This window comes from Meles meles, chromosome 17 (genome assembly GCF_922984935.1).
Source record: "Meles meles chromosome 17, mMelMel3.1 paternal haplotype, whole genome shotgun sequence".
Classification (NCBI taxonomy): Eukaryota; Metazoa; Chordata; class Mammalia; order Carnivora; family Mustelidae; genus Meles; species Meles meles.
The window spans coordinates 29,262,383-29,290,115 of record NC_060082.1 but is presented as its reverse complement, the minus strand read 5'-3'; the positions used below and the strand labels follow the sequence as shown (position 1 = coordinate 29,290,115).

Below are 27,733 nucleotides of genomic sequence, written 5' to 3'. Positions count from 1 at the left end.
TATCCTCCTCCTTCAAGAGCTCAGCCCTGGTCTCTTCCATGGGGCATGGTGGACCCAGATGCCGTGGGGAGGAAAGGCGAGTGAAGAGCATGGCCACCCCTGTCCTAACCTCCTGCCTTTGTCCTCAAGGTTCCATGTACGATGGTTTGGCTGACAATTACAACAACTATGGGACCACCAGCCGGAGCAGCTACTACTCCAAGTTCCAGGCAGGGAACGGTTCATGGGGATATCCGGTAAGGAGCTGCTTCCATTCAAAAAGACCCAGAATGTTCGTTTGGATGGTTTAGGGTTTGCGGCGGAGCAAACCTGCATTGGTTGCTGAGAAGAGTGACACGGGGTGGGAAGGGGCTGCGCTGGTCCCTGAGGTGAGGCCCAGCAGCCCCCACCAGGTCTGTTTGCTTGCCCATTACTTCGTGGATGGCTCTCAGTATAGTCTCCTGTTTGGGCTGATTGACTATTTCCAGAGGTCTCCAATGAGAACATTTTAGAAAAAGCATAAAGAAAACGGCATGTGTTTTAAGTTCATTTTCTAGAATGTCTGCTATGATCATGGATTTGAGAGGGGTTTGAATTCTTAAGTTCCATTTATGGATTAACTTAGAGATCTTGAGGAAAATCCTAGAGGCACCCCTCCGCTCAGTATGTGCCAGTGACCAAGGACGCTGCTCTAGAAGTCCCCTGGGGCTGGGAGAGGTTGTCCCCTGCAGTACATGCTGGAGTGGAGTGTTGAGTTTGTAAGTTGGACAGGGGCACCTGGCCGGCTCCGTTGGTAGAACATGCAATGCTTGATCTCAGGGTCCTGAGTTTGAGCCCTATGTTGGAAAAATGAAATAATGTGCATGAAAAAAAAACAACTGATGATCATCAGTCTTAAGGTTATTTTTTTTTTTAACTAACAAAGGTAGAGTTATTCTAGATCTTTTAATCCTGGCCCTGTCACTGTCTTTCTGTGTGATTTCCAGCTATTATGCCCACCCATCCGTTACTGAACAAATATTTATTTAGCCCTACCCCTGCACCAAGGTCAATGGTAAATGTTCTGGTTTAAATATACAAGCCACTGTAGGAGTTTTCCTCTTCTTCAGTATCAGAGGTATTGGGCTAAATGACACCGTGGTTTTCCCCCTGTCTCCAAAATCTGTGACTTTCACTTATTTTGCTAATTCCAACATTAGCCCGTATGGTTCTTGGGAATTCTTTTGTGAGACATTATACAGATAGAGCGAAAGGCTGCTTTTCCATGGGAATCTGGGGCACTGTCTTCTTGGGGCTCCAGGTTTCAGTGGCATTTGCTCTGAGTTCACATTACTTACAGGTGTCACCCTGAGTTTTGGGGTCCTGAGCAAGGGAGAGGGTGGGTGGTTCAGAAGTCAAGGGTTCTTTCTGTTGTCATTTTGATCCTTCCTTCCTAAGCTCTTGTTGGGGCTAATTGGGGAGTATTCGTCTTCCTTGTATGTTCCAGGTTAGGGACCAAAGGGAAGAGTTAACCGGGTCTCCTGCAAATTTATTTCCCTCCCATTTTTCTAATTTTTGATGTCAGTTGATATCCTCAGTACAACATATAGACAGTTGGCTGAGCCCAGAAGCTGACAGATCAGGCACAGATGTAGATAAAGTGCTTTGACATCAAGAATGATGACGAGACCAAATCTGACTTAGAGAAAACAACTTAGTAGAAAGGCTTATATGAGACCCAGGGAAGGTGGATCCCTGGACTGGACCAGCAGTCGGAATGAATAATCCTGCCTACCTGCTGGATGGTATGGGTCTTTATGTATATTTTGTTACAAATCAGAGCCTCGAAAGCTTAGTTAGGGTTAGTCCAGGTTCTACCACTCCATGGCTCTATGACTTTAGATAAACCTCTTAACTTCTCTGAGTCTCAGTCTTCTCATCTGTAAAATGGGAATGAGGATATCTGTGTGTATACTTCACCCACAGGTTGGTGTTACATTAACAGGGAAGTGTTATCAGATGGGCAGTGTGAGGTCATTTGTGGAAATTTGTAACCAAGAGCTGCAAAGGAGCTCCTTCAGAGGTCTTTCTTTAGAAAAAAATTTCCACGTGGCCCATGTTTGGCATTTCTTCTAGTTAATCGACTCCATCTTCAATAATCTCAACAGCCCTTGATGCTCCCAAACTGCCCCCAGCCCTCCCTGTGCCTGTTTTCTGACAATCCACAAAAATTCCTTCCCTTTCCCGCGCCCTAAGGCCCAGCCCTCCTTGCTCCTTCTTCACTGGCGGGACTTCAGACATGACTCATGTCAGGGTAGCTGCTGAGGCACGTCCTGTCTCCTCTTAGCTCAGGAGAGGCTATGGGAACGGTGAAGAGCTGAGCACACACAAGGATTTGGCAGAGGGAGGGCGCGAGGTAGGGAGGAAATGGAATAATTGATATTGGAGCCAGGCATATAATCAGTCAAGGACGGGGCAAAACCAAGCAGGGCTAGGACTTAGGGAGAAGGAGAGAGGGACAAAAGGTAATAGAGCTCAGTGGTGGTGAGATAATCTACGTCTGAGGGATTTTCCCATGGCTGGTACAACTGGCACAGGACCATTTCCTCCCCTCCCTTCTGGTGAAACCAATATGGCGGCACAAGTCAGGAATGAGGGGAGCAGGCTATGCTTCGTCTGCACAAGCCTCGTCAGCAGGTTTCAGAAGTTGCTGAAAGCTGCTGAAGGACCGTTTTCCTTCAGATACTTAACGTCCACGTCGTCAGCCAACTTGCATTGAGCAACTCCGGGGCAGGGCAGGGAGCAAGGCGCACTGTGGACGCCCTGCTGAGGAGACTCGCTCTTCGCCCTCAGTGAACTTGCAGTCGAGTTGGGAGAAGCGTGGAGGTCGGAGGACAAGTCGAATGCAGGCAGGAGTTTTTCTCCTGAACTACTGCAACCGTTCTGCCATTGCTCAAAGTATTTCCAGACCCTCTAAGAAAAAAATTTTTAAACACAACTATCAGTGTCATTTTAGGAGCCGTATGTTATAAAAAACCAGCCTCGTTTCTTTACTATCATGACCTGTGTTTCACCAGAAACAATATTAGCCACTTTGAGTCCCTCACTCCCCAGATTTGGCTCCAGTTCCAAATATCAAATGAACTTCAAATAACAAAAATCAGTCACCATGAAGTATATATGTTATTTAAATATGCAAAGGATCTGTCATGTTAAAATATTGAGATGCAAAACCCAAAACCAAACCAAAACAAAAACCTCAGATAAGAAGACTATCGAAAGTCTGGAGTAATGAGAGCAAAACTCCATTAGATTAGGAGTTAGGAGGCCAGGGGTCTAGTCTGCTGTTGTATTAAGCGGCTATGTGACTCTTGCTAATTTACCCTCTCTGGACCTGGATATCTTCCGCTGTAAAGTGTCATGTTTCTTTCTGGCAGCTCCTCTGTAAGAGTACTTGGCCAAGGGCCCTGCTTTTGCGGACACTCCAACCACATGGCTAACTGGAGAACACTGTGCTTGGGTTTCCCATCCCTCATGGAAGCTTCATGCAACCTCGACCCTCTGTCTGTAAAAGCGGGTCACCCAGGTGACTTCAGGTCTGGACTGGGCAGGATCACTTCTTCTCAGGGTCAGGGTCCCTAGCATGTTGTCCACAAAATGCTGTCATGGGTAGATCATCAAATACTGACACGTCAGTTAGGCAAGTTCAGCTAAGAATGGTTTAGGAGAAAGATCTGCCAGTGAATTCTGGATTAAAGCAGAGAAATGGGGTCAATAAACAGGACAAAGGCAGAATTTTCCCTGGTTACTCCTGGGGTTTCTCTCCCTCAGGAGCATGGGGCTGAATTTAACTGAGCATGGATGAATGATTCAATATGGCGGCACCCCAGGTGCCATCCAGGGAGGAAGGCACATTGGGATTAGATCCAAGACAAGGACGCATTCAGCTCCAGCTTCTCAGGGGTCTGTGTGACCTGAGAGCTGAATAGCCACAGGGCTCCATAGGCAAAGCCTACATGGAGGTCTCTCTGAGAGCAGGGGCAGGTCCTCCCGCCAAGACCCCCTCCTCAGGCTCCCGGAGGGATACTGGCTTCTGCATTTCCTCCCCGCTTTCATCTGAGCATCTCCAAGCACCAGGAGAACAGCAGTTAATTAACCCTTGTGGTAGGACCTCATTTACTTCAGCTTCACAGAGAGGAAACAGACACGGCCAATGGCTCCACCTCATAACGACCCTGATGTAAAACTCAGTCTCCACCTCCTCCCCTGGTCCCATTTCTCAGCTCTGAATGTCACCTGGGCCACCTGGGTTCCTTTGGCAGTGCCTGCCGGGCCTCTGTTCTTGAAAAGTCCAGGGGAAGAAAGATAGAGGGGATACAGGCTCCTTCTCCCAAGCGGGCATGGCTGCTGCCCCAAAAGGGAGTGATTAATGTGTTTGCCAACTCAGTGTCCCTGCTGCCAGCCCGTGACTCACTCCCACTCGGCCCTAGGAGATAGGAGGGTCCCACAGGGCCCCAGGCTCTCACCCAACAAGAAGAGACAAGGATCCTACTTGCTGAAGGACAGAATGTGCCCGAGAGAATAAGGCGCGGGAACAAGAGCGGGCAGGGCCGGCTCCCGGGGCACCCCTCCCTGTGGAAAGCAGCAGCTTGGCTTGTAGTGTGTTTTCACAGACACCTTGCTGAGGCTGGAGACACCCCTATGGAAGAAGCCTGTGGCCCACACCTACATCTGGAGTGTCCCTCAGGGAGGGGCCCTCCTTCCTAAGCTCTAGTCCACCAGAAGGGCTCCGCTTTCCATGTGAGGAGTTCCGCTGCCGTCGAGTTGGAACCTAAAGGGAGGGGGAGGGGCAGAGGGAAGGAAGAAGCCCCAGCCTGGCCGTGGGCTTCTCAGAACATCACTGCCCTGGGGACTGTTGCTGAGACTCAGGCCGGGCCTCAGGCTGACCGTCAGCAGACTAGACAGTGGCTCAGAGCATCTCGTCGCAGCTCTGACATCACAGAGCCGGTGGCCTTCCTTGGAAGAGAGGAATCGAGAAATGCCTCACATGTCCACACCATGGGCTTGCAAAGGGAGGGGAACGTGGTTCCAGCAAGTACATGCCAGTGGCGTCCAAGGGTGGGCTCCAAGCAGAGAAAACCAGGCCAGGCTGCCGGAGGAGCTGAGCTGAGCTTGGAATGGGGTGTGAAAGGAGGGGAGGGCTGCCCTTCGCAGAGAGAATGTGGGCAGAGGACAAAGTCTCCTAGGCCTGGGGCTCGGTCTGACAGTAGCGTCTGGGCCCTCTTTTCTGACTGATCACCCCCAAGGAGGGCGGCTGTGTGCATGTTGCCAGCTCCCAGGGTCTTGTAAGCCTCCCTGGCCTCCTGCCACCGATTCCTGGGGGTGCGTGACCTGCCATGCCCCCTAAGCTCAGCGAGGATGCTGTCCACCCCTGCCTTGTGCCCCTGAGAAGCACCAGCCCCAGAAGAAGGCAGTGAAGATCCTCATGGGGGACGGGAGGCCAGACAATTTGGCCAGAATGCTCGGGGACAGAGGTCAGGGTCAGAGACTCAGTGGGGCAGCCAAAGAGGTGGCGGGCAGCATCGGGCTTTGCCAGCCCTGGACACAGTCAGCCGCTGGCCCTCCTCAGACGGTGCCTCTCTCCTCAGGAGAGATGGCAGAGCCTGGTTTACATTTTCCTTCAGCTCAGTCTGTCAGCGAGCCCCTGCAAGTACTTCCATTCGGTTTGCGGAGAGCTCTGAGGTGAGGGCGAGACGCCGGGGTGCGCTGTGAGGCGGCTGACCCCCTGGCCCGGTAGAACGGAAATGGCTTCTTCCGAGAAGGAAAGTTGCATGAGTTGGTCACTATTTTCACCTTCCCTCTCACACCCATACTCAAAGTAGACCCTCTGGGACTTTAGGGGGCAGATCAGAAGAATCAAGGATAATTGTAAACTTCTTTATTTTTTTTCCAGAAAAAAAAACTTAGGAGAGTTTTGTTTGGGTCCTGGTGTTTTGTGTGGTTGGTTGGTGGGTGGGTTGGCTGGCTTGGTATTTTTTTTGGTCCTGGCAAGAACTAATGTACTCAACCAACAAGTCTTTACACTATAGTTAACAACAACTCAAGCAGGAAGCAAAAGCGTCAGAGAGGACAGCATTCAGAGCGAGCTTGAACCTCTGCAAGCCTGCGTTCCCTCAGCTGGAAGTGGTGGCGGGGGTGGGGGGAGGTCTCCTTCCCCAGCTCCAGCTCCAGTCCCAGAAGGAGCAGAACGTCTGGGCAGGACCCCGCCCCCAGGTTCTGAGGTGAGCGGGCAGGTGACAGGTGGCCAGATGGCCACAGCACTCCCGCCTTCATCTGCAGCCGTCTCCCACAGGGAAGAACTCCGATCTCCAGCATCCCTGTCACTCACTAATCCCTTAAACTGGTAAACTGAATTTACCCCCAGTGCTCATGTTTTTACTTCCCCACTTGATTCCTCCATCTTCGTGAGATCGGTAGGTGTTCTCCTTCTGATGTACTGTGCAGGGAAAGCAAGCTGCAGAAAAGTGCAGGGACTTGCCCGGTACCCCACAGGTAGACTTGGCAGAACTGAGTCCAGAGCCCAGTGGGCTGGAGTGAGTCAGGATCTCCTCACCCGCCCGGGGAGCTGCAGACGCTCCCAAGCCGAGAAACAGGGGGACCTGAGGGGGGTCCACGAAAACTCAGCCCTGGGTAGATCTTCTGATGCCTCTTTTCTGATTTGAGAGTTTTCCTTTTGTCCCAGAGCTCAGCGAGACAAATGCAGCAGCATTTCCCAAGTGGGTGGAAGAACTATCCCCACCCTTCGCTAGGGTGAGGCTCAGCATTCTCCCCCAGGGCCCTGGCAAGTCTCTACGGAGGCCTTTCTGCCCCAGGAGAGCCAGCTCAGCTGAAAAACAAACTCAAATCAGGTGGGGAGTAGAGGGTGGGGGAGGGGTTAGAGACGCTGCTGGGAGGAGAAGCAGCTCTGGGGCTCTAGACTTCCAGTCCTCTCCTCCTACTCCCCTGCAGGGTGCCCAAGGGTGTGGTGCGAAGGGGATAAAGGTGGGGTTTGTGGAGTTTGTTCAGAAGCACTGAGCTAGGTTGGGAAGGAGGCTGTTTGTGACTTCAGTGGGGGCTGAATCCTAGAATGCCGAAGTCAGAAGAAGCCTTTTAGGGCCCTCTGTAGCTGGGGAAACAGGATCAGAAAGGTGCCGTGACTGCCCAAGGCTGCACAGCCAGACAGGGAAGAAACAGGACTGGGCCCCGGATCTCCCTTGGACTCTTGCCTAGAGCATCTGGTTACACTGTGGTCTCTGGGTACCCTTGCCGCCATGAGCAACAGTGTTTCCCAAACCTGGGTCGTTTGCAATCTGCTGTCACAATTTTTATGAAATCATTGACCAACTATGATTTATTTCTAATGTGCTTACTTTTAAATTTCAAAGGAAATTTTGAAAGGAAAATTTATATCACTAAAAAGTAAAAAAAAACAAAAAACCAATATTCTTTGCCATAGATGAAGGTTAACCGTAACTTATAACCAAGCATAATAAATAAAATAAAAACAAATTTATTTAATTCCTGCCAGAGAAAGCCTTTTTTTTTTTTTTTCTTTCTGCTCGGAAAGGGAGGCTGGCAAGTATTAAAAAAACATACTGGCACCAACTTAGACTTTCTCCTTGTGGTGATCAAATGGAGAAAGGAAGCGCTTTCCGTGCGCTCTGATGTGGGTTACTGTGGTGCCTTAAATGCTCTGACGTCACCTCACAATCACCAGCAGTGCCTGTCCCACCCTTGGGGAGATTCTGGGTCACAAACTCATCGTGCAGGATAATTTTCCTAAAGCTGGTCCAGCAGGTCAGGTAAAGCTGAGAGCCAAGGGAAAAAGCGATAGAGTACAGCCCCCTCCCCAAGGTGACCAGCCATAGCCAGACTGAACAGTTTGTTTTTAATGGAACCTTTAAAATATTATATTTTAATATAATATTTTATATTATTGACCCACCTTCACCCATTTCTCCAGCCCCCACCCCCACCCCTCCCACTTCTGGCAGCCACCAGTCTCTTCTCTGTATGTACAAGCTTGATTTTTGTGTATTTTTTCTTGGGTTTTGGGGCTTGAGGGGGATGGATTTTAGATTCTACGTATAAGAGAGGTCATATGATAATTGTCTTTCTCTGTCTGACATATTTCACTTAACATAATACCTCCAGGTTCATCTGTGGTGTGGGGAATGACAAGATTTCATTCTTTTTATGGCTTCATAATACTCCATTGTTTATATATATTTATATATACGCCACAATTTCTTTATCCATTCATACATTGATGGACACTTAGGTCATTCCCATGTCTTGGCCATCGTAAATACTGCTTCAGCAAACACGGGAATGCACATATCTTTTCAAGTTAGTGTTCTCATTTTCTTTGGATAAATGCCCCAAAGTAGAATAACTACATCACACAGTAGTTCTATTTTTAATTATTTAAGGAAACTCCATCCTGTCTTCTACCAGTATGCATTCCCATCAACAGAGCACAAGGGTCTCCTCTCTGCATCGTCACCAACATTTGTTATTTCTTGTCTTTCTAGCCATTTTAACAGGTGTGAGGTGATATCTTGTTGTGGTTTTGATTTGTATTTCCCTAATGATGAGTGATGTTGGGCACCTTTTCATGTACCTGTTGGCCATTGGCATGTCTTCTTTCGAAAGATGTCTATTCAGATCTGCCCATTTTTAAATTAGATTTGTGTTTGTTTTTTCCTATTGATTTGTATGAACTCTTTATATATTTTGGGCATCAAGTCCTTATCATATATGATTTGCAAATATTTTCTCGCATTCAGTAGGTTACCTTTTCATTTTGTTGATGGTTTCCTTTGCTGTGCAGAAGGGCTTAGTGTGATGTAGTCCAACTTACTCATTTTTGCTTTTCTTTTGCTGTGATGTCAGATTCAAAAAGCTATCACCAAGATCTATGTCAAGGAGCTTACTGTTTTCTTCTAGGAGTTTTACGGTTTCAGGTAAAGATGATGTTTCTTTTTTTATTTTAAAATTTTATTTATTTACTTGAGAGAGAGAAAGAGTGAGCCCAAGTCAGGGGAGAGGCAGAGGGAGAGACTCCCAAGCAGATTCCATGCTGAGTACAGAGAATGACCTGGGGCTCAATCCCAGGACCCTGAGATCATGACCCAAGCCAAAATCAAGAGTTGGACACTTAACATACTGAGCCACCCAGGCACCCCAAAGATGATGTTTCTGACTGAATGTTTACAGTTCTCTGAACTAATTGATGGCTTGGTCAGTGCTAAACTCTGTGGGATTGCTCCCTGGGGCCAGCCAGGAGAGGGTCCCTGGGAAATCCTGGGCCTCCTCCACATCTGCCTGCAGCCCTAATCCTCTCTTAGAGGCCCCATGATGCTGGGACCAAAATGGAGGTGCTGTGAAAGGAAGCCTGGGAGAGTGGTGGAGCTCAGGGCCAGCCAATGGCCCAGCCCTCCCTTCTCCTCCCTCCTGACTGCCCCTGAGGCTTGAAGCAGGGTGGCCCAACTCCCTCAGCATGAAGAAGCTCAGTGAGATTTGGCTAATTCCAGGAAATCCAGGCCCAGCCACGGTCACTGGTCCTAACATGACTTTCTGCTTTCCCAGCCCAGTCAGTGTGTGCTCAGTGGTGCATTTGGAGCAAGACGTGGTTGAAAGGATATCAGTCACTTTTCTGCACCTTCACTCTTGTGGTCCTGGCCAAGACAGACCAGTTGTCATGACCCCAAAGTCTCCTGGCCCACTGGTGTCCCTGGGAACAGAGGGACTTCTAGCTGGGGGTATAGCTCAGTGGTAGAGCATTTGACTGCAGAGGGACTTCTAGCTCAGGTCTTTGGGCAGTAAGGTTGTGTCACACAGCTAAGGAGCTATACTCTTCCTAAATGTCTCTAAGGATCTCCCACAGCAGGTCAAAAGCAGGCGGCGGAGACCTCCTATATATGCAGCCCCTGGGCAAGGAGCTTCCTAGGAGTCAGGGCCAGCAACTAGCCAGAGATACAGGTGGCGTTCCTGCAGAGCGCCCCCTAGCTGCAGGGGCTCTTGCCATGTAGTCTTCCGTCATGTCACCAGGCTCTGGCAGCTGAGTGGCTGGAGGACAAACACCAGGAGGAAGGTCGGAGACCTGAGTCTTGAGTCACAGTCTGCCACATCTTAGCTGTGTGGCCTTAGCCAAGCCTCGAGTTCTATGCACTTAATAAATGTTCACAGTGAGCATGAGGATGTCTCCGTCTGCCCTGACACTTCACTGGCAAGGCACAAGGCAGGGGTGCCGTCCCACAGCGGTCTCCAACAAGATGATGAATGGGAAGCTCTTTGCATTTGGTTGAAAGGGTATCAGTCACTTTTCTGCACCTTCACTCTTGTGGTCCTGACCAAGACAGAGCAGAGCGTCATGCCTGCTAAGGTGTTCTTACAATACGTTCAGGAACTTCCAAAGACCTTCCCGACCGCGGTCCACCACCAGCAAAGTGATGTGTGTCTGTGTAGGCGGGTGTGCATATGGGAGCACACACAGGCACACAGGCCCACCTTGCAGAGTGGAGCTCCACCACCCAAGCCCGGGGAGAGCCAGCCAGCTCTTCCTCCTTCCAGGTGAAATTCTTGGCCTTCTCAGCAGTAGTAGTTTCCATCCACTAGCAGGGTCTCCAGGGAGCTCTGTTTGGGGCCAAGTAAGCATCTGCCCCTGAGGATGTTCCCACCTCGTGGCCTTTGGCCCTCTTCTTCTTATGTCTGGATGTACCCCATGGCCTCATGTGTGGGGGGCGGTGGTTAAGGGGGCCACTGAGCTTCCCCCAGACGTCCTGGCATGGGGTGGGCGGGTGTCCGGCTTAGTGGGATCTTCCTGACTCTCAATATGCTCTTCCAGGAGCTGATGTGTTCTTGCAAATTCCTGGAGTTATTTCACGTTGAAACCTTATAGGGCTTCTCCCTGGGATGAACAGCTGCTGGGACGATGGGGTCAGCCCCTCGGTTCCGAAGACAGAAGCTGTGGCCACAGAACAGGGGGCTCTTGGAGGACAGGATGGTCATGCCTCAGACTTATCTGAGCATGAGCCTATGAAAGAGAGGTGGCCAAGTTTCGGCGTTCCTCGGTCACAGGGCCTGTTCTCACTGGTGGTAAACACCTGCTGGGGGTTTCTTTTTCCAAATATGACAGAGAGTGTACACATGAAACGTAAGTCCTTGTTCCCAAACCCATCCTGGGAGTTCCGGGAGCTAAGAAAAACCCATTGCTCAGCTGTGAAGGGGGAGAGGTTCTGGAGAAGATTTTCAGAAAATCCACGTTTCCCCCCACACTAGCAGTGAAGCAGGGAGCTGGGCTGGAGACAGAGCTGGGTGGGGGGGGGCACCGCAGTGGTCTGTTTGGACGGCAGGTGTCACGGATCACCAGCTCTCGGCAAAGGGCTGGTGCCCAAGCACACTCTGGGCCCAGATGCCCAATAGCACCAGGAGCCTCGGTGGGCCTGACCCTCCCACCAGCCTGGGATGTAGACTTAGAGCCTGGGATCCATCAGGACAGGACGCCTCTTTCACCGAAGCTGGGAGCTCCCTGGAGAGAGCAGCGCCATCTTGAAAGACCCACAAGCCACAGCCTGGAGTTTGCGATTTTTAGGATCTTTTCTAGTTGGGCTACCGCTGTCCAGATACTTTAGAAAACTTGTTCCAAATCACGCACTACTTTCTTACTACTCCCCTGATCAATGCCAGCTCCCAGCTTCTACCTCTCAAGATGACAAGGGACATTAATCATTACTAAGCAGATCTCTGATGAACTCTGCACTCCCAGGATGGGCACCAAAACTTTCATGGGTTGGAGTTCTATATATATAGGATATATATATATATGTAATATATGTGTATAGAAATATATATTTTTATATAATATATAATATAAAGAAATATATATTTTAAATATAATATGTATAATATATAGAAATATATATTTTTTTAATATATATGATATATAGAGAAATATATTTTTTAATATTATATATATAATGTATATTAAAATTCAGGTGGTAGAAGCTGCCCAACACCTGACATCAGGCTGTTTCCAATTTCCGTTGTGCCTGGTCTGAGTAGACACCCACCAGCCCCTGTCCTTCAGTTTGCAAACTGGAGTTCCTTCCTGAGTAGGCACTGCCGGACTCGGGATGCTGGGGATGGAATCATGGGAGAGCTCCTCCCAGCCCTGAAGGGCTCCCCAGCAGGGACCCACCCCCCACCTCAGCCTCCAAACAGAACAGGCTTGCTCTTTCCCCGGATGTCAGGGTTTCGTGAGCGGCTCTGCTCTCCACACACCACACAAAGCCACGTGCCAGAGAAAGAAAGGAGGACCAGCCCAGGTGGGACCCTCTGCTCCCCGCCAGAGAGGGAGCAGAGTCCAGGAGGAGACAGGGATCGGCATTCCTCCTGCCCAAGTCCCACCTTTGGTGACTCAGGCTCAGCAGCTCTCGGCTCTTGGTGCCTCTAGCTGCTGAGTAAGCAGCCATCTCTGCCCACCCCCCCCAACCTCCTGTGCCCTGGGGCCTGATTGCCCCCTCCTGGGCAGCCCTTGCTGAGAGAGGACCTGTGCTCTCCAGAACCCCCAGAAGAAGAGGAGCAGAGCAACCACACGCATGGTGAAGCTCCGTCTCCTCCCCACCACCACCCCACCCCTGCCACCCTGTGACTGGCCAGCTGTGCCCAGTCCTGACTAAAATCGCAGGAAGATGAAGAGAGCATGCCTACTGCACTAGGGCCCGCAAATGGGCACTGAGGGGGGGACCAGTAGGCACAAGGGAAGTAGCAAATGGAATCTGTCCTCAAGGCATTTTCAGTGTGAGTCCCTTCTCAGGAGGGCTTCCCCCGGCCCAGGAGGCAGAGGACCCCATGCAGTTGTGTGTGCGCCCGTGCACTCAGGAGCAGGGCGTTGGGGAGCACACTGCTGAAGGCTGCCTGCTGGGCACCGCGCTGGGTGTGGGACTCAGAGGGAAGAGCAGGGTGTGTCCTGCCGGAGAGCCGGTTTGGCCAGCCCCACCTTGCTGGCAGAAGCTTGGTTTCAAAATGGGCTAATAGCTGGGGACACAGACACTCTTTTCATCTTGGTCTGCCCAGCACATGCCTGACTCCTTCTGTCTGGTCAGCCAGAGCTGGAAAGGAACTCTCTAGGCTTAGCCAACCAGCTAATAAGGCCCAGGTCAAAGGGCAAAGGGAAGAATCCTGGACCCGCATAGCCTGAAGCCTCACTGGGCCACCCTCACAGACTGGCTTGCCTCATCTGGAACTCCTCTGCCTTCCTGGCAGCTTGTTTCATTGTCAAGAACCCCCTGTGGCCCACGGAGGCTGTGGGAACCCCGGTGCCAACCAACGGCCCAGATTTCCATCCCTGGCACAGATTCCCATGGCAAGTCAAGGCCCTCCTTTGGGCACTTCTAGTGAGGCCAGCCCTGTTCTAGGGCCCTAGGCACAGTGAAGGGCATCTTTGCCCTGGAGAGCTTGGGGAAGATGACAGAAAGCATTAGCGACCAAAGAACACATAAGGTCACAACCAATGGGGTGTGCAGGTGAAGAAGTCTGGCTCTGGGCGTGACAGAGATCTGAAGAAGGGGCCTTGGTTGGGTCAGAGCAGGCTTTGTGCAGATGACTGGGGAAGAGGCCTTGGAAAAACATAGCATTTGGGAGGAGGGGCAAGGAGAGCTATGCAGGATGGAAAAGAGGCTGGGCAGAAGCAGGATGTGGTCAATGTCACCAGACGGCATAAAGAGGTGTGTTGGGGAGGGAAGAGGTGACTGGACAGGCAAAGGGACCAAGCTGATGAGTTCTCCTTGCAAGAAGCAGAGAGAGGGACACCTGGGTGCTCAGTGGGTTAAAGCCTCTGCCTTCGGCTCAGGTGATGTATCCCAGGGTCCTGGGGTCAAGCCCGCAACGGGGAGCCTGCTTCCCTTCTTCTCTCTGCCTGTCTCTCTGCCTACTTGTGGTCTCTGTCTATCAAATAAATAAATAAAATATTTTTTAAAAAGGCAGAGAAATACTGTGGACTTGTTAAGCAAAGAAAGCTTTGTCTGAAGAAGGTCAAGTGGATGGCAACACCAGGAAGGCACCAGGGCCCCAAGAGCTGGGCTGGAGGCTGGCGGGAGGCACTGGAATTGTCCAATAGTGACCTGAGGCTTACTGGGCCACAGTCCGGGCAGTGGGAGTGGGAAGGGAGGAGTCAGAAAGGATTCTCAGTTGGAAGGACAGAAGGATGCCATCTCTTCTAAATGGTTGGTCACTGTCATGTCCCATGATCTTGGGCCAACAAGAGCTCTTCCAGTTTCCGGGCCTCTTCAGACTGAATGGGACTTTCAAGGGGAAACGGACTATGTTCAGTTCTTTGAGGACCTGGGTCTTCGGCTGTGTTAGTCTAGTTATCCTCCAGGACTCAGTTTCCTTGCCTGCAAAATGAGGGGGTTGGCCTCTGAGCACTTCCTGATATGAAGGGGAAACAGGAAGAGGGCCTAGGGAGAATTCAGCAGGACATAAAATGCCACCGTTTTCCAAGATCAAAGGGGAGAAGGAGAGAAGAGTGGGTGAATTACAAGACCTAAGTCATTAGCAGAAGGGAAAGCAGAACAGGGCCTGGCTAGGAGAGTCTCCTCGCTCAGAGAAGCTCTCTCTGTGCCACCTGGAAGGTGATTCCAACTGTTGACCTCCTGGAAGAGTCCCACTGGTCTTCCAGGTGGAGTAACATGTCTCCCTGGACACACCCTGGGCCTCCCCCTAGCTGTCCAGCCCAGCCTACTCTCTGGCTGAGGGTCATCTCTGCCTCTAACAATAGTCAACTTTCTAGCCTCTGGAATGTTCTGATGTGTGATGCATGGACCATACCACACGAGGCTGGAGTTTCCCAAGGAAGCATGAGCTAACCAGACAAGGGGTGTGTGTCTGTGTCTCACTGTCCTTTGTATTCAAAGCAGAGGATGCTGCCAACAGATCACTATCTGGGTATGGGGGTGTGCCTGGGAGGCCCGGCATTGGCAGTGAAGCTTTCCCACCTGCTGTGGGCACCTGGGTGCTCACTCCCCTCGTGTTTTCCGCTCGGGCTGCAGCTGCTCTCTCAGGATCTGGAATGGAGGGTTTGGAAATGTGTGGGGGCATTCTTGCTAGTCTTGATGACTGCGAGGCAAGCTAGCATTAGGGCCCGGGGGCCAGAGGCAGCGCAACATCCTGTTGCACTTGGGGGAGCCTGCACAATGAAGAATTGTCCTGCCCCAAATGCCGACAGTGCCCACGTAGAGAAACACGTCATTCCATTCCGTCATAGAGCTATACAGGCGGGCCTCACTCCTCTTTCCTTCTGAAAACCTACTGAGGCGCGTTCTGCGGCCATTGAGTGAGACTAATGTGGGACTCTGAATACCCGTTTCCTGGACTGGCCTAGCCTCCTGGGTCCGTCCCCATCAAGTGTCAACCTGGTGGCTCCTTAGGTCTGGCTGTGGTGAAAGGCCACCCACAGCTGGATCCCAGAGGCCCCCAGTCTGCCTCCGGTCTGAGCATCCGAGGGATACAGATGTCCCTACTAAGCAAACATTTAGGTCATGCACTGTCCTAAGCACTTTACATTCATTCACTGGATTCTCCCCATACTGGGTACAATTATAATCCCAGTTTAACAGATTTTAAAAAAAAGGAACTGAGGTGTGTTGTGTTCAAGTAAGCTGGCCAAGGGCCCCCCATCGGGCAGCTGACATGGCCAGGGCTCGGCCTCGGCAGTGTAGCTCCAGAGCCTATGTTCTTGACCACTGAGTCTGCCTCTGCCCAGGGAGCTGGAAGAATGGACTGGAGTCCCAAACCTTCAGCCTGATGGACAGCAAAGGGGAAAGGTCACAGGCAAGGAGGCTGGTGATGGCCTGCTTTGTCTGAGCTTTGGAGGGAAACCCCGACGCCTGGACTAGGACAGGGAAGGGCCTGGCAAAGAGGAAGCATGGTCCCCACTTGTCCAAGTAACAGTAAAGTGACGGAGTCACCCACGGCTCTCCTTAGCCTCCAGCAGCCATAACACAAGGAGCTGGGGTGGGACTCCCAGGAATGGGTGACGCCACTGAGATGAAGCTGGTGGGGGGAGGGCAGGAAATGCAGTCCCACAGGGTCAGCCCTGCCTTCTCCCCCACACCTGTTCCCCGGCGGGTGCAGCCGGCGCCCTTCCCCCGAGGCAGCCCACCCTCACAGAGACTTGGCAGGGCTACCCGTTGCTCCTTTTCCCAGCACAGGAGCGGCCCAAAGCCTCTGTCAGTCTTCATCAGCATGATCACACTTTGACTGAGTTTGGTCCAGGATGAGCATTTGGACTCATCAGGTGTCTGGCTGACGTCCGGAGTGTCATTTACTGAGAACAAGAGAGTTCCTTATTGCATTTCCATTTAAGGCTTAGCCTGCCACACAGGAGTGCTCAGCCTGCCCTCCGCCTGCCCTCCGAAGCCCGATCATCACCTTCCCCCACCCCGGGAGGCTGGAGGGCTGAGGGGTGTGGCCACTGGCCTGAAGCAGGGGAAGCCTAATCGCACATTTTGTGCAACGTGCACATTCCGTGTCAAAAATGCTCAGAAAGTTGCCTCACTCCCTTCCCTCTGTCTGTTACTGTTCACTTATGCCTCCCCAAACACCTGCACACCTGTTCCCTTTGGGGTAGGCTGGTTGGACCCAGTTTGGGGAAGAAAACTGCCCCCCTGAATGCCCAGCTGAGCACGTGGGTAGAGGAGATGAGAGCGCCATTGTCAAGGTGAACAGTTTGTGGCTTCTGACTTTTGGATGCCACTTCTGACTGGGACCTTGACCCACGGGTGGCTTCCTGCTAAGACTCTCCCAGCGGAGATTAAAGGGGACCTGCCAAGAGAAGTCCCCTCCCCAGCCTTGGGTGGCTCGATCTGGTGTGGAGGAGAATAACCCAGTTGTCTAACCACCTCCCTCCCCACCGACACACACACACACACACACACACACACACACACACACACACACGGGGTGAGGCAGGCAGGCTCTGGGCGGCTAGGCTTGGCCCTGGCTCATCCCAACATAGGAGAGGTCCAAGTCAGCCCCTGTGTGGAGACACTTCATCTCCACAGGCCCAGTGTTACCCTCTAGTCTGAGGACAAGTCAGAGCAGGCAGACCCACCACCAGCCTGGGAGCTCCTGGGAAAGTCCCCCTTCGACAGATCTGTTCCGAGCTCCTTCCCACAGAATCCCCAGCTTTGTAGGCTCTTCCCAGCAGGCCGCATCCCCAGGTGAGCTCGCACAGAGCCCCCACATGCCTCATTTCCGTATGTTTTCCTATCGGACTGAACCTCTGCCCAGCCTCTCCCTCCTGCAGGCCTGACTAAAAACCCAGGAGGCCCCCCCGCACCCCACCCTAAGCCCCTGGGCCTGACTCCATGCACACTGGTGCTCTTGCCATAGAAGGCCCAGGAGCAGAAGCATTTTGTCCCTCTGGCCTGCGAGGGGTTCCCCCGGAGGGCCTGTTACCCTTCACTTCTTGCCCGGCAGAGGGGAGGCAACATGAGGAGTTCAGCAGGGAAATAACAGTGGTGAGCAGTCCTGGCCCGAAAAAGAGACGTTTCTCCCACTCTGGGTACAAGTGGGCAAGGAGGGTGGGCCATGTTGGAAGCTGCCGGTGTCTGGGAATGGCACAGGGCCACAGGGCAGGACTGGGGGACGCAGGGGCAGATCTAGTGTCACCCTTCCCTCCTGAGTTAGAAGTCCCCTGTCTTCTCTGGGCCTCCGACTCCCCACCTGGCCAGGGCCATCCACATAGCACTGGATGAGTGCCTGCACCCCCATAGTAAGAAATGCGTTTTCCAGCCCAGCCCAGCCCACAACACAGCACGTGTCTCTACTGCACGCCTTGCACTCTGAGGGCTTCCGTTCCAGCATCTACCATGCTGTCCTGGTTTTTTAAGTGACAGTCACAAATCGACTAAATGGATTTCACAATCCATAATGGGTCACAACCTGCAGCTTGAAAAAATAATATGTCAGATGATGAGGCCAAGAGGCCTTCCACTCTGAACGTTCTAGGATTCCGTGAACGTTATTACGGAGGCCGGGGGAGGACGGGGTCCCCTGGCCAGCTGGATCCAGAAGCCCTGATCGGGAATCCCCACTGAGCCTTCCCTCCTTTCTCTGACCAGATCTACAACGGGACCCTCAAGCGGGAGAACGACAACAGGCGTTTCAGCTCCTACAGCCAGATGGAGAACTGGGGCCGGCACTACCAGCGGGGCCCCTGTCCCACGACCGGCGCAGGCAGTGACATCTGCTTCATGCAGAAGATCAAGGCGAGCCGCAGCGAGCCTGACCTCTACTGTGACCCCCGGGGCACCCTGCGCAAGGGCACGCTGAGCAACAGGGGCCAGAAGACCACCCAGAACCGCTATAGTTTCTACAGCACCTGCAGCGGTCAGAAGGCCATCAAGAAGTGCCCTGTGCACCCACCCTCCTGCACCTCCAAACAGGAACCCGTGTATGTCCCGCCCATGTCCTGCAACAAGGACCTGTCCTTTGGCCACTCAAGGGCCAGCTCCAAGTAAGTGCTGCCTGGCCAGGCAGGGGGCCAGGGTGAGGGGTCGGGCTGGGGGCAGACTGTCCGCCTGGCTGCACACTGATGATAGAAAGGACCACCTCGGTCCCCAGGGGTCCCTTGTCCCTGCCTGGGGGCATTCCTGGAATGGACTGAGGAAGTCCTCAGTGTGAAGGGGGAGACAGAGTCCAGACATTAACACAAATGCATGGGGTATGTAGGTTCTAAAGGGTCACAGGTTATGAACAGAGGGGGCTAATTAGAGAAGGTTAGCTAGACCAGTGGTGCTCCAAGCATGTGCCTCGAAATAGCAGTGACAGCATCACCTGGGAACATTTTCGAGTTGTCCCCAGACCTACTGACTTGGAAACTCAGGGAAAGGCCCCGCAACGTGTGTTCTAGCAAGCCCTCCAGGGGACAGAGAGTTTGTGACCTTAGGCATGCAAGTCTCCGTCTGTGTTCTGGAAGAGCAAAGGAGTGTCCCCGGATGTGGCCAATGGGTAAGGGGGCCATGTTCCACCTTATAGGACAACAGACAACCAGGACAGACAGACATCAAAACTGAGGACCTGGATCTAGAGCTGAAGAACAGAGGACCTCTCTTGTCCCACTCGGAAGGCCCAGGGAGAATGAAGGAGATGAAGCGCGTGTCCTGTAAAGAGCCGCAGGCCAGGGTGGCTTGGGGATGGGACAGGGTCCTAGGGGTCATTGGACCTGCCCTCCAGGGCTCAGAGCTCCATAGACCTCCAAACTGTTCCTTATCACCACCTAATGGTCATTTATTCATTTATTTGGCAAACATTTACTAAGCGTCTACTATGTTCCAGGGTGTGTAGTAAGTGTAGGAGACACAGCCAGGAACACACAGCCCAGAGCTGTCCTAGAGCTACACACTCACCTGATAAACTTCTCTTCCTGGAACTCCAGGAGCTTTGCTTCATCTCTAAACCTCATAGGCCCTTCTAGACAGGTGCAGGAACTCCCGAGGAGGAAACAAGGCACAGAGACGTTAACTCACTTGCCCAAGGTCACACAGCTGCTGCAGCACCCTGTGGTCTTCCCCAGTCTGTTGCACTGTTTTGACAATAAGCTGAACCCCATTGTAAAGCTGGACCTCTCCTAACTACTTAGAGGCCAGCAGGGATATTTAGGATGAGTTGGAGAAGGACTAAGAAACTCTTTCCCATGGAGCAGGACTCAAGGCGGCAACAGGCCCTGGCTTATTGCCCCAAACCAGAGGCCCTGAGAGGACAAGGTCTGGGCAAGACACGGAAGGGGATGTATGATGAGCCATTTCGAGCTGATGTTTGACTGGCAAATGTGACATTTTCTCAACGCAGGGCGGGAGGGCTGCTTATACAAGACCAGAGAGCTGTGCTCCGTGGGAGATTTTTCCCAAAATTGTGTTAGGATGCCACGCTAAAGTCATGAATATTTACTGAGCATTTACCGGCAGAACTGAGGCCGGTACCCACGAGAAGGCCCCTCTAGAAGTGCTGAGGAGATTCCTAGAGGGGTGGGGCTGGCTGCCTCAGGAGGGACTGCCCCCCGGAACGCTCCCCTCTGTTGGGAACCAGGACACAGACAGGTGGAAAGGGCAGCCCGAGAGTCAACACCACAGGAGCTGGAGAGGTTCCTAGAAGAGAGGTGTCCTTTCCCTGGAATGTTCAGGGAAACGGGACTTCAGTGAGGCACATGTATTGTGAAGGGAAGGGACACGGTCACACCTGAGAGCTATGTGGGTGCTCAGTGGAAAGATGAGTCTTGCTGGAGCGGACCTCATGAGGGGCTGGAGCGTGGGCAAGAGGGTAGAGCAGAGCCAAAGATTAGGTTGAAACGTGAAATTTTTTGTGGCTCAAAAAGGTTGACTATCAGCCATTTCATATGGTCCAGCTTAACACATGCCCTTGGACATTAGTCTAAGCAGTCTGCACTTGAACCTGCAGGATGGAGAAGGCACTGATGGGAACAACACAGTGAACTAGGTTTTAGGAGTGCTAGTCTGGTAAAAGGGAGGAAATTTTTGGATGGGGGACCTTAGAGAAGAGAGCCAGTTGTGGGGGTCTCTTGCTGTAGTCCCAGTGAGAGTGATCATGGTCAGAAGGAAGGCAGTGGCTGTGAGGGTGGGAAGAAGGAGCAGATGTGAGAATTGTTATGTAAGAAGATTAGCTGGACTTTGGGAGAGATGGAGGCATTGATGGTTGGATAGAGAGAGTGGGAAAATGGAGGATGGATGGATGGATGGATGAGTGGATGGATGGATGGATGATGGATGGATGATGGATGGGAGGATGGATGGATGGATGGATAGATGGATGGATGGGTGGGTGGATGGGTGGGTGGATGGATGGATGGATGGATGGATGGATGGGTGGATGGATGGATGAGAGGATGGATAGGTGGACGGATGGATGGGAGGATGGATGGATGGATGGATGGATGGATGGATGGATGGGAGGATGGATGGGTGGATGGATGGATGGATGGGAAGATGGATATGTGGGTAGATGGATGGATGGATGGACGGACGAAGGGGTGAGTGGGTGGGTGGATGGACAGGCTGTGGCAGCTTGGACAAACGGGGGAATTTCTGAGCCCCTGAGCCGGGGCTCCCAGTCTACCCTGGAGCCCACCCCACTGCCCATTGCCCACAGGATCTGCAGCGAGGATATTGAGTGCAGTGGGCTGACCATCCCCAAGGCTGTGCAGTACCTGAGCTCCCAGGATGAGAAGTACCAGGCTATCGGGGCCTATTACATCCAGCACACCTGTTTCCAGGATGAATCCGCCAAACAACAGGTAGCTGGCTGCACACCTTCCTTCCCCTGGGAGGCCTGGGCAGGGACTGGGCTTGTCAGCCTGACCCCATTTAGAGATGGGTGGGGGCATTTGCACTGGCTCCTTCTCACCCCGCCTGGCCGTCTGGGGCGAGGAGTGTGCTTGGCATTGCCTAAGATCACAGCTGGGCATCTTAACCCTCTACTGAGTGGACATTAGTCAGGCGTGTCTCTCCTACTGGTCACATGCAAGAAACAGTCATGGGTTCAACAGACATGCCCTTTCTCAGATGCCACTAGGAAACGTGACTGCTTTCTACCCTTCAACTCCCCTCCCCACCGTCTGTCTGTCTGTCTCTGCCTCTCTGCTTCTCTGTCTCCATCTCTCTCCCTCTCTCCATAGCTTGATCCTCTTTCTCACCAGGCATCGAGGGTGGGGAAACAGGGCTTGTTCATGCCTCCGGAGCCTCGGAGCCTCGCTGGTGGGAAGGACGCCTCTGGGGCTCTGCAGCTCAGCACAAGGGTTTAGTGCCCTAAACAAACGGGTTTTCCAGAAATTCCATGATCCATCCGCATCCAAATTCCTGCCAGAGGAAAAAGAGCTCCCCCGGGAGGGTCTCCCTTAGGTCTGTCCTGGTTTAGGATTTTGAAGTATATTTATATCCGTCTCCTCCTCTGGTCCTCACCGCAGTATTTCAGAGGAGGAAAGTGGGACTCAGAGCAGAGGGGTGCCTTCCCGAGGGTCTCCTGGCGAGGAGGTGGGGGAGCTCGCCTCTGAATCCATCTTGGCTCCTGGTCTGGCGTGTGGCTATGATTCCAACCTACTCATTCATGTTGGTTGGCTTGAATTATTTCTGAACTGACAGTAGATTTGGGGTCTGAGAAGACTCACCTTGAGCAGAACCATGAGATCAGCCTCACCTCCCTGACCAGGCAAGACGGCCCCCTTATCCTGACAGGTCTATCAGCTGGGAGGCATCTGCAAGCTGGTGGACCTCCTCCGGAGCCCCAACCAGAACGTCCAGCAGGCTGCGGCCGGGGCCCTGCGTAACCTGGTGTTCCGAAGCGTCACCAACAAGCTGGAGACCCGGAGGCAGAATGGGATCCGAGAGGCTGTCAGCCTCCTGAGGAGAACCGGGAGCACTGAGATCCAGAAACAACTGACCGGTAGGGAGCCCCTGCTGTGGAGAGCTTGGGGTTGGGGGCAGCAGGACTGCTGGCTGCAGCCCCAAGATGGGGTGTGGGGCAGCCCCTCCAGGCTGGCTCAGAGCACAGCCATGCAGACTTGACCTCAGGCTAAGGTCTTGGGAGCCTCCATGGTACTGGCCTTGGCCAGATTAGTGATGTCCAGATGGTGCATACCCACAAGGGGTCAAGGTCTTTCTGATGATAGAATGCAAATCATGGAAGGCTGGTGTCCAGGCAGGACCCTTGTTCAGCAGAGGCTGGGATCTGCAGGTGAAGCGGAGGAAGGGAAGTCGATGAAAGCAGAAACTGATAGTTCTTAACCACCTTCCTGTGTCCAAACAATACACTAAGCACTCGGGCCAGGGGCACAAGAGACAGAAGGAACTATGAAACCCTCAGACTGGACGGGGAAGATGAGACCAGGCACAGAGTAACCAATATCAGTATTTCTGGAATAACTTTTAGGTAGAAGATAGAAAACATTAGAAGACTTTAAAAGCTAACATTTATATCAAAAAACAATGTCTTTTACCAATCAATTCAATGTTTCTGATCACCTTCCCTATTCAGAATTTTGACCTAGATAAAGAACTCTAGATGCTCGCTGTTCTTACAGAACCTGCAGTCTTGTAGAGACGCTGGGAAGTGGGCTCAGGAAACAATCAGACACTAAGTGAAATAAACCAGGCCTACTTGGAAGGTGACCTGTCAGTAGGATTCATTTGCCAAAGCAGGCTGGAGGCTGGGGGGTGGTCCCCTGTTGCCTGGGGTCTTCCTTGGCCTGGCATGTGTTGAGTTGACTGTCCCCAACCTCTAGGGCTGCTCTGGAACCTGTCCTCCACTGACGAGCTGAAGGAGGAGCTCATCGCCGATGCCCTGCCCGTGCTGGCCGACCGGGTCATCATTCCCTTCTCCGGCTGGTGTGATGGCAACAGCAACATGAGCCGGGAAATGGTGGACCCTGAAGTCTTCTTCAATGCCACGGGCTGCTTGAGGTGAGAGAAGAGTATGCCCGTGGAGTCTTTTGGCCCCAGCCCTGGGCTTTGCCCAGGCAGCCCCATCTCAGACAGGACTCAGCCAGGGATGAGAATACAGAATGCAGTCTGCCTGGCACTGGTCTTCACGGGCAGACTCCAAGAAACGGAGCCCCAGCGATCCTGATTCCATGACCTCCTTTAAGGGACCACAAATGACTTCGTTAGAAATCTAAGATGGAAGTGCCAGATCTGAATACCCAAACTGCTTCAACCATTTCCCTCTCCTCCATTTCCCAAAAATGCATTTCTGGTACTATCTTGAAGAGTGTTCTTTTTTTAAACAAAAGGTGGCTGATAGGCTCCTAATGAGTCTCTTCCCAGCCATGGTGCTGACACCAATGGCCACATTCATTGGCATGAAGAGGGCACGGCTCTGCCCAGAGTCTCCTGCTTCCCCCGCTGGCAGGGAGGAGGGATGTGGGTGTGCTCATTCCAGGAGTGCAGTTACAAGCTGCGTTGTGGGCGCTGGTATGGAGGCAGTGGAACGGACCTCCTTTTAGGATCATGCCCTGCTCTGATGGCGTTTGTCTTCTCCAACTCCTGGATGCTGCCGAGTGAGGGGTGCGGGTGTCTCAGCTTGGGCTCCTCCCTATCAGCCTCCAGCAGTGGCCTCCAGTGAGCAAAGCTGAGGTGTTAGGGACCTGATGGAGCTGCAGGGCTGTTGGTGGCAACAGGAACCACACTCGGCCAGCACCAGGCAAACAGGCCCGGAAGGAGCCTGCTGCTGGGGCAGAACACAGCTTCCACAGGGAGGGGGCATGTGGCCCCAGCCAAGTACCTCTCAGCTCCTTTCCCAGATCCAGCCCCTGGCCCCACAGAGAAACTGGGCAGGCGAAGCTTCCGGCCCCCATTCAACAGGTGCCCGCTAATGGTAGCGCATGCGTCTTGGGCTGCTAGCTGCATTAGAGCCCTCGACGGTCATAAAAGTTACAGGCCGGGGGCCCAGGTGGGCAGAAGGAGGGGTGGAAAGAGCTCAGTTCAGATGAGAGCCAGTCCAACCTCAGCCACGATGGGACGGAATTGCCTGAATGGTCTTTCCTTACTTCTTCCTCGTGCCTTTTGCCCTGCTCTCGTCCTACCAAACCTCCAACCTCATCCTCATACCCTCGGCCCCACTTCTGCCACCTGCTCTCCTCCCTGCGTGCCCCCCAACCACTCTCCACCCCCACCCCTCTTCCCCTGCCTCCTCACCCCCTCTCGGCTCTCTCCCACAGGAACCTGAGCTCTGCCGATGCAGGCCGCCAGACCATGCGAAACTACACGGGGCTCATTGATTCCCTCATGGCCTATGTCCAGAACTGCGTGGCCGCCAGCCGCTGTGATGACAAGGTGAGCGCACCCAGGCAGCACCCACTCCGGCCCTAGACCCCAGTCCTCCTCTCGGTCTAGCGCTCCAAGGCCCAGGGCCTCCCCAGAATCAGTGAAGGCAGCTCCTTGGGCTCTAGGTCCTGGCATTTTTCTCTCCCAGGCTCCACGAGGCAGGTCTGCCCTTGAGGTGGCCTTTAAGGCATGGTCCAATGACAGGACAGAGGCCCAGAGACGGGCTGGTAAAGGGGACGACTGGCAGCAGAGTGCTCTGCTTTCCAGGGACAGTGGTTACAGGGCAGCTCCCCTGTCCCTCAATTAGAGGCTGTGTGAACGCGGACACTTCGTGACATCTCTGTTCCTCAGTGTGCACTTTACTCCAATGGAGATGATCATAACCTGTCTGCCTCCTGGCTTGGTTGAAGGCTCAGTGAGTTCCTAAGCAAGACTCAAAGTGGGCCTGTGGCCGGCAGAGCGCTCCGCGAGCAGTCGCTGTCACCAATGCCAAGCCCCACCGGCGGCCCCGGGGAGCCCCACTGATGCCCCGGGGGTCCTTTCTGCACCAAGGCCCCCTCTGCTACACTGGTTTCCCACTGCCCCCCCGTGAGGCCACTGGCCAAGCCACCCTCCTGTCCCCTTTGAGCTTTGGGACACACTAGCACACACAGACGGGAAAAATCACGGAGGAAAGAGGAACTGAAGGCTGGATGTTTCCATCACGGCGGGACAGCAACTGGGGAGAATAGTGAGTTCCCACAGTCCCCAGGCGACCGGGGGACTGTCTGAGTGCCATGGGCTCTGGGTCCGGCGTCCGGTTTCCCAGCGGCCCGCTCCTCCCCTGGAAGTGACAACAGGGCCTCAGGAGAGAGATGGTGCCGCGGAGGCTCAGCCAGCTCCCAGGGCTCATCCTGTTTTCTTCTGCTGCGGATGCAGCATCCCCTCTACCTGTGTGACCCAGACCCAGCGACCCGGAGTCCCTCAAACCCTAGCAGGGCCGCCGTTGGACGGTCAGTCTGCTGGCCCAAACCCAGCCCGTCCACTGAGGACAAAGGCACAGGCCTAGGAGAAGCTGCCACGGCCAAGTCCCAGGTCCCGGGTCTCACTGCCTGTGTGGACTTGGGATGGGTCAGCACCTCTGCTGTTGGAAGCTGAGGACGAGCCAGCCACAACACGGGGCAGTCGTAGGCCTTTGGAACCTGGATATGTCCAGCGGCTCCCGAGGGAGAATGCGCCAGAACAGAGGTGTGTGCTTCAGTAGTCCAGCCCGACCACCAGTACCGTGGCTGTCACACAGAAGCGGTGGCCGCTCTCTGTCATGTTCTGCTGTGTGCAGGGCCCTGTGACAGGCGCTTCCGGGCAGGCCTTCCCAGAAGCCCTGTGAAGCAGGTGACTTCAGTCCCATTTTACGACTGAGAAAACCGGGACCCAAACGGTAAAGCAAGCCCCTCCCAGTTCACGCAGCTGGGAAGCGACAGACCTGGGTTCGAGTCCAGGCCCCGGGGAGCGTGACGGGAAGGGGGGGATTTTCACGTGGGCCTGCGTTCCTCAGTCCTGGAGCCGCTGAGGGGCTGCCTCTCTCGCGTGAGCAAGGGCAGCGGGGGAGCCCAGGATGCCATCGGGGTGTTGGGGAGGCCCGGGCTCAGGTGCCACGCTTCTGCTTGGCCCCCAGTCGGTGGAGAACTGCATGTGTATCCTACACAACCTGTCCTACCGCCTGGACGCCGAGGTGCCCACCCGCTACCGCCAGCTGGAGTACAACGCGCGCAACGCCTACACCGAGAAGTCCTCCACGGGCTGCTTCAGCAACAAGAGCGACAAGACAATGGTGAGTGACGGTGATGACAGAGTCACGCCTGCTCCCACCAGGCAGCCCGCTGGGCTCAGCTGCCCTACGCCTGCTTTCCTCTCTGTCCCTCCCCAAGCCTGAAACCAGCAAGAGGGACCAAGCCCAGGCCGAAGCCCTGGTCTCGGGCTGGTGTCGCGCTCTGGGAGCTGAGTGGAGGGCATTCGTCTGGCCTACAGAGGGGATCTGTGTACTTGAGACTGTAAGAGCTCAGACCACCTGGAGGTGAAAAGCTCCCGCCCTCCATTGGCAGAGCTTATCCTCTCTTACCTGTGATTGATAAACTCGGCCCCATCTTGTCCGTTACCCTGGAAGGTTTGGGGGAGCCAGGACTCTAAGCCCTCTCTGGTCTGGTTCCCACCAGCTCCCAGGCCTCCCAGGTCCCCCAGAAGCAGGAGGGTGCTTTGGAGGGTCAGTCTTCCCCCACTGGTTACAACTGTGGAAGCTGGGCTCTGGGCCACACCTGCTGGCCCAGGGTGGGTCCAGCTCGGAGTCTGACTCTGGGAGGGGAGGAAGGATCATGGTGTGAGACCCAAAAGAAGGTTTGGGCAGAGGCTGGCCAGCAGCACACTCCCCGGGATCCCAAGATTGTTCTCTGCCTCCCTCGGAGACCGCCCAAAGGAGCGGATCCCCTGTCCTCACTCACTTCTGCGGAGCTGCCGTAGTGAGAAAAGGACACCAGGCAGGTGCTTCCCAGGTCCCTCCTATCAGGACCCAGGACCCTGGAGCTGGGGGGCACACAGAAGGCTTGGGTTTGCTTCCTTCCCAAGGCTCCCTGCTGACCAGCCCTTTGTCCTCAGAACAACAACTACGACTGCCCCCTTCCGGAGGAAGAGACCAACCCCAAGGGCAGCAGCTGGCTGTACCATTCGGATGCCATCCGCACCTACCTGAACCTCATGGGCAAGAGCAAGAAAGATGCCACCTTGGAGGCTTGCGCGGGGGCCCTGCAGAACCTGACTGCCAGCAAGGGGCTGGTGAGGAGCGGCCCCCACCCCACCCCCATTCCTCCAACTCAGGCCAGCCTCCGCTCCCTTCCCTGTTCTCCCATGAGCATGTCCACGGTCTG

At 53.7% G+C, this 27,733-nt stretch overlaps 1 protein-coding gene across 1 annotated transcript in view; it reads left to right on the top strand.

Annotated features, from left to right (window-relative positions):
• PKP1 (plakophilin 1) overlaps positions 1-27,733 on the top strand; it is a 47,990-nt gene that overhangs the window by 10,170 nt on the left and 10,087 nt on the right. The window contains exons 2-9 of the mRNA XM_045982049.1: positions 130-236; positions 18,126-18,520; positions 21,169-21,313; positions 22,251-22,458; positions 23,297-23,474; positions 24,731-24,845; positions 26,491-26,646; positions 27,465-27,641. Of these exons, the coding sequence (XP_045838005.1) occupies positions 130-236; positions 18,126-18,520; positions 21,169-21,313; positions 22,251-22,458; positions 23,297-23,474; positions 24,731-24,845; positions 26,491-26,646; positions 27,465-27,641 (1,481 nt within the window). The remainder of the gene's footprint in view (positions 1-129; positions 237-18,125; positions 18,521-21,168; positions 21,314-22,250; positions 22,459-23,296; positions 23,475-24,730; positions 24,846-26,490; positions 26,647-27,464; positions 27,642-27,733) is intronic.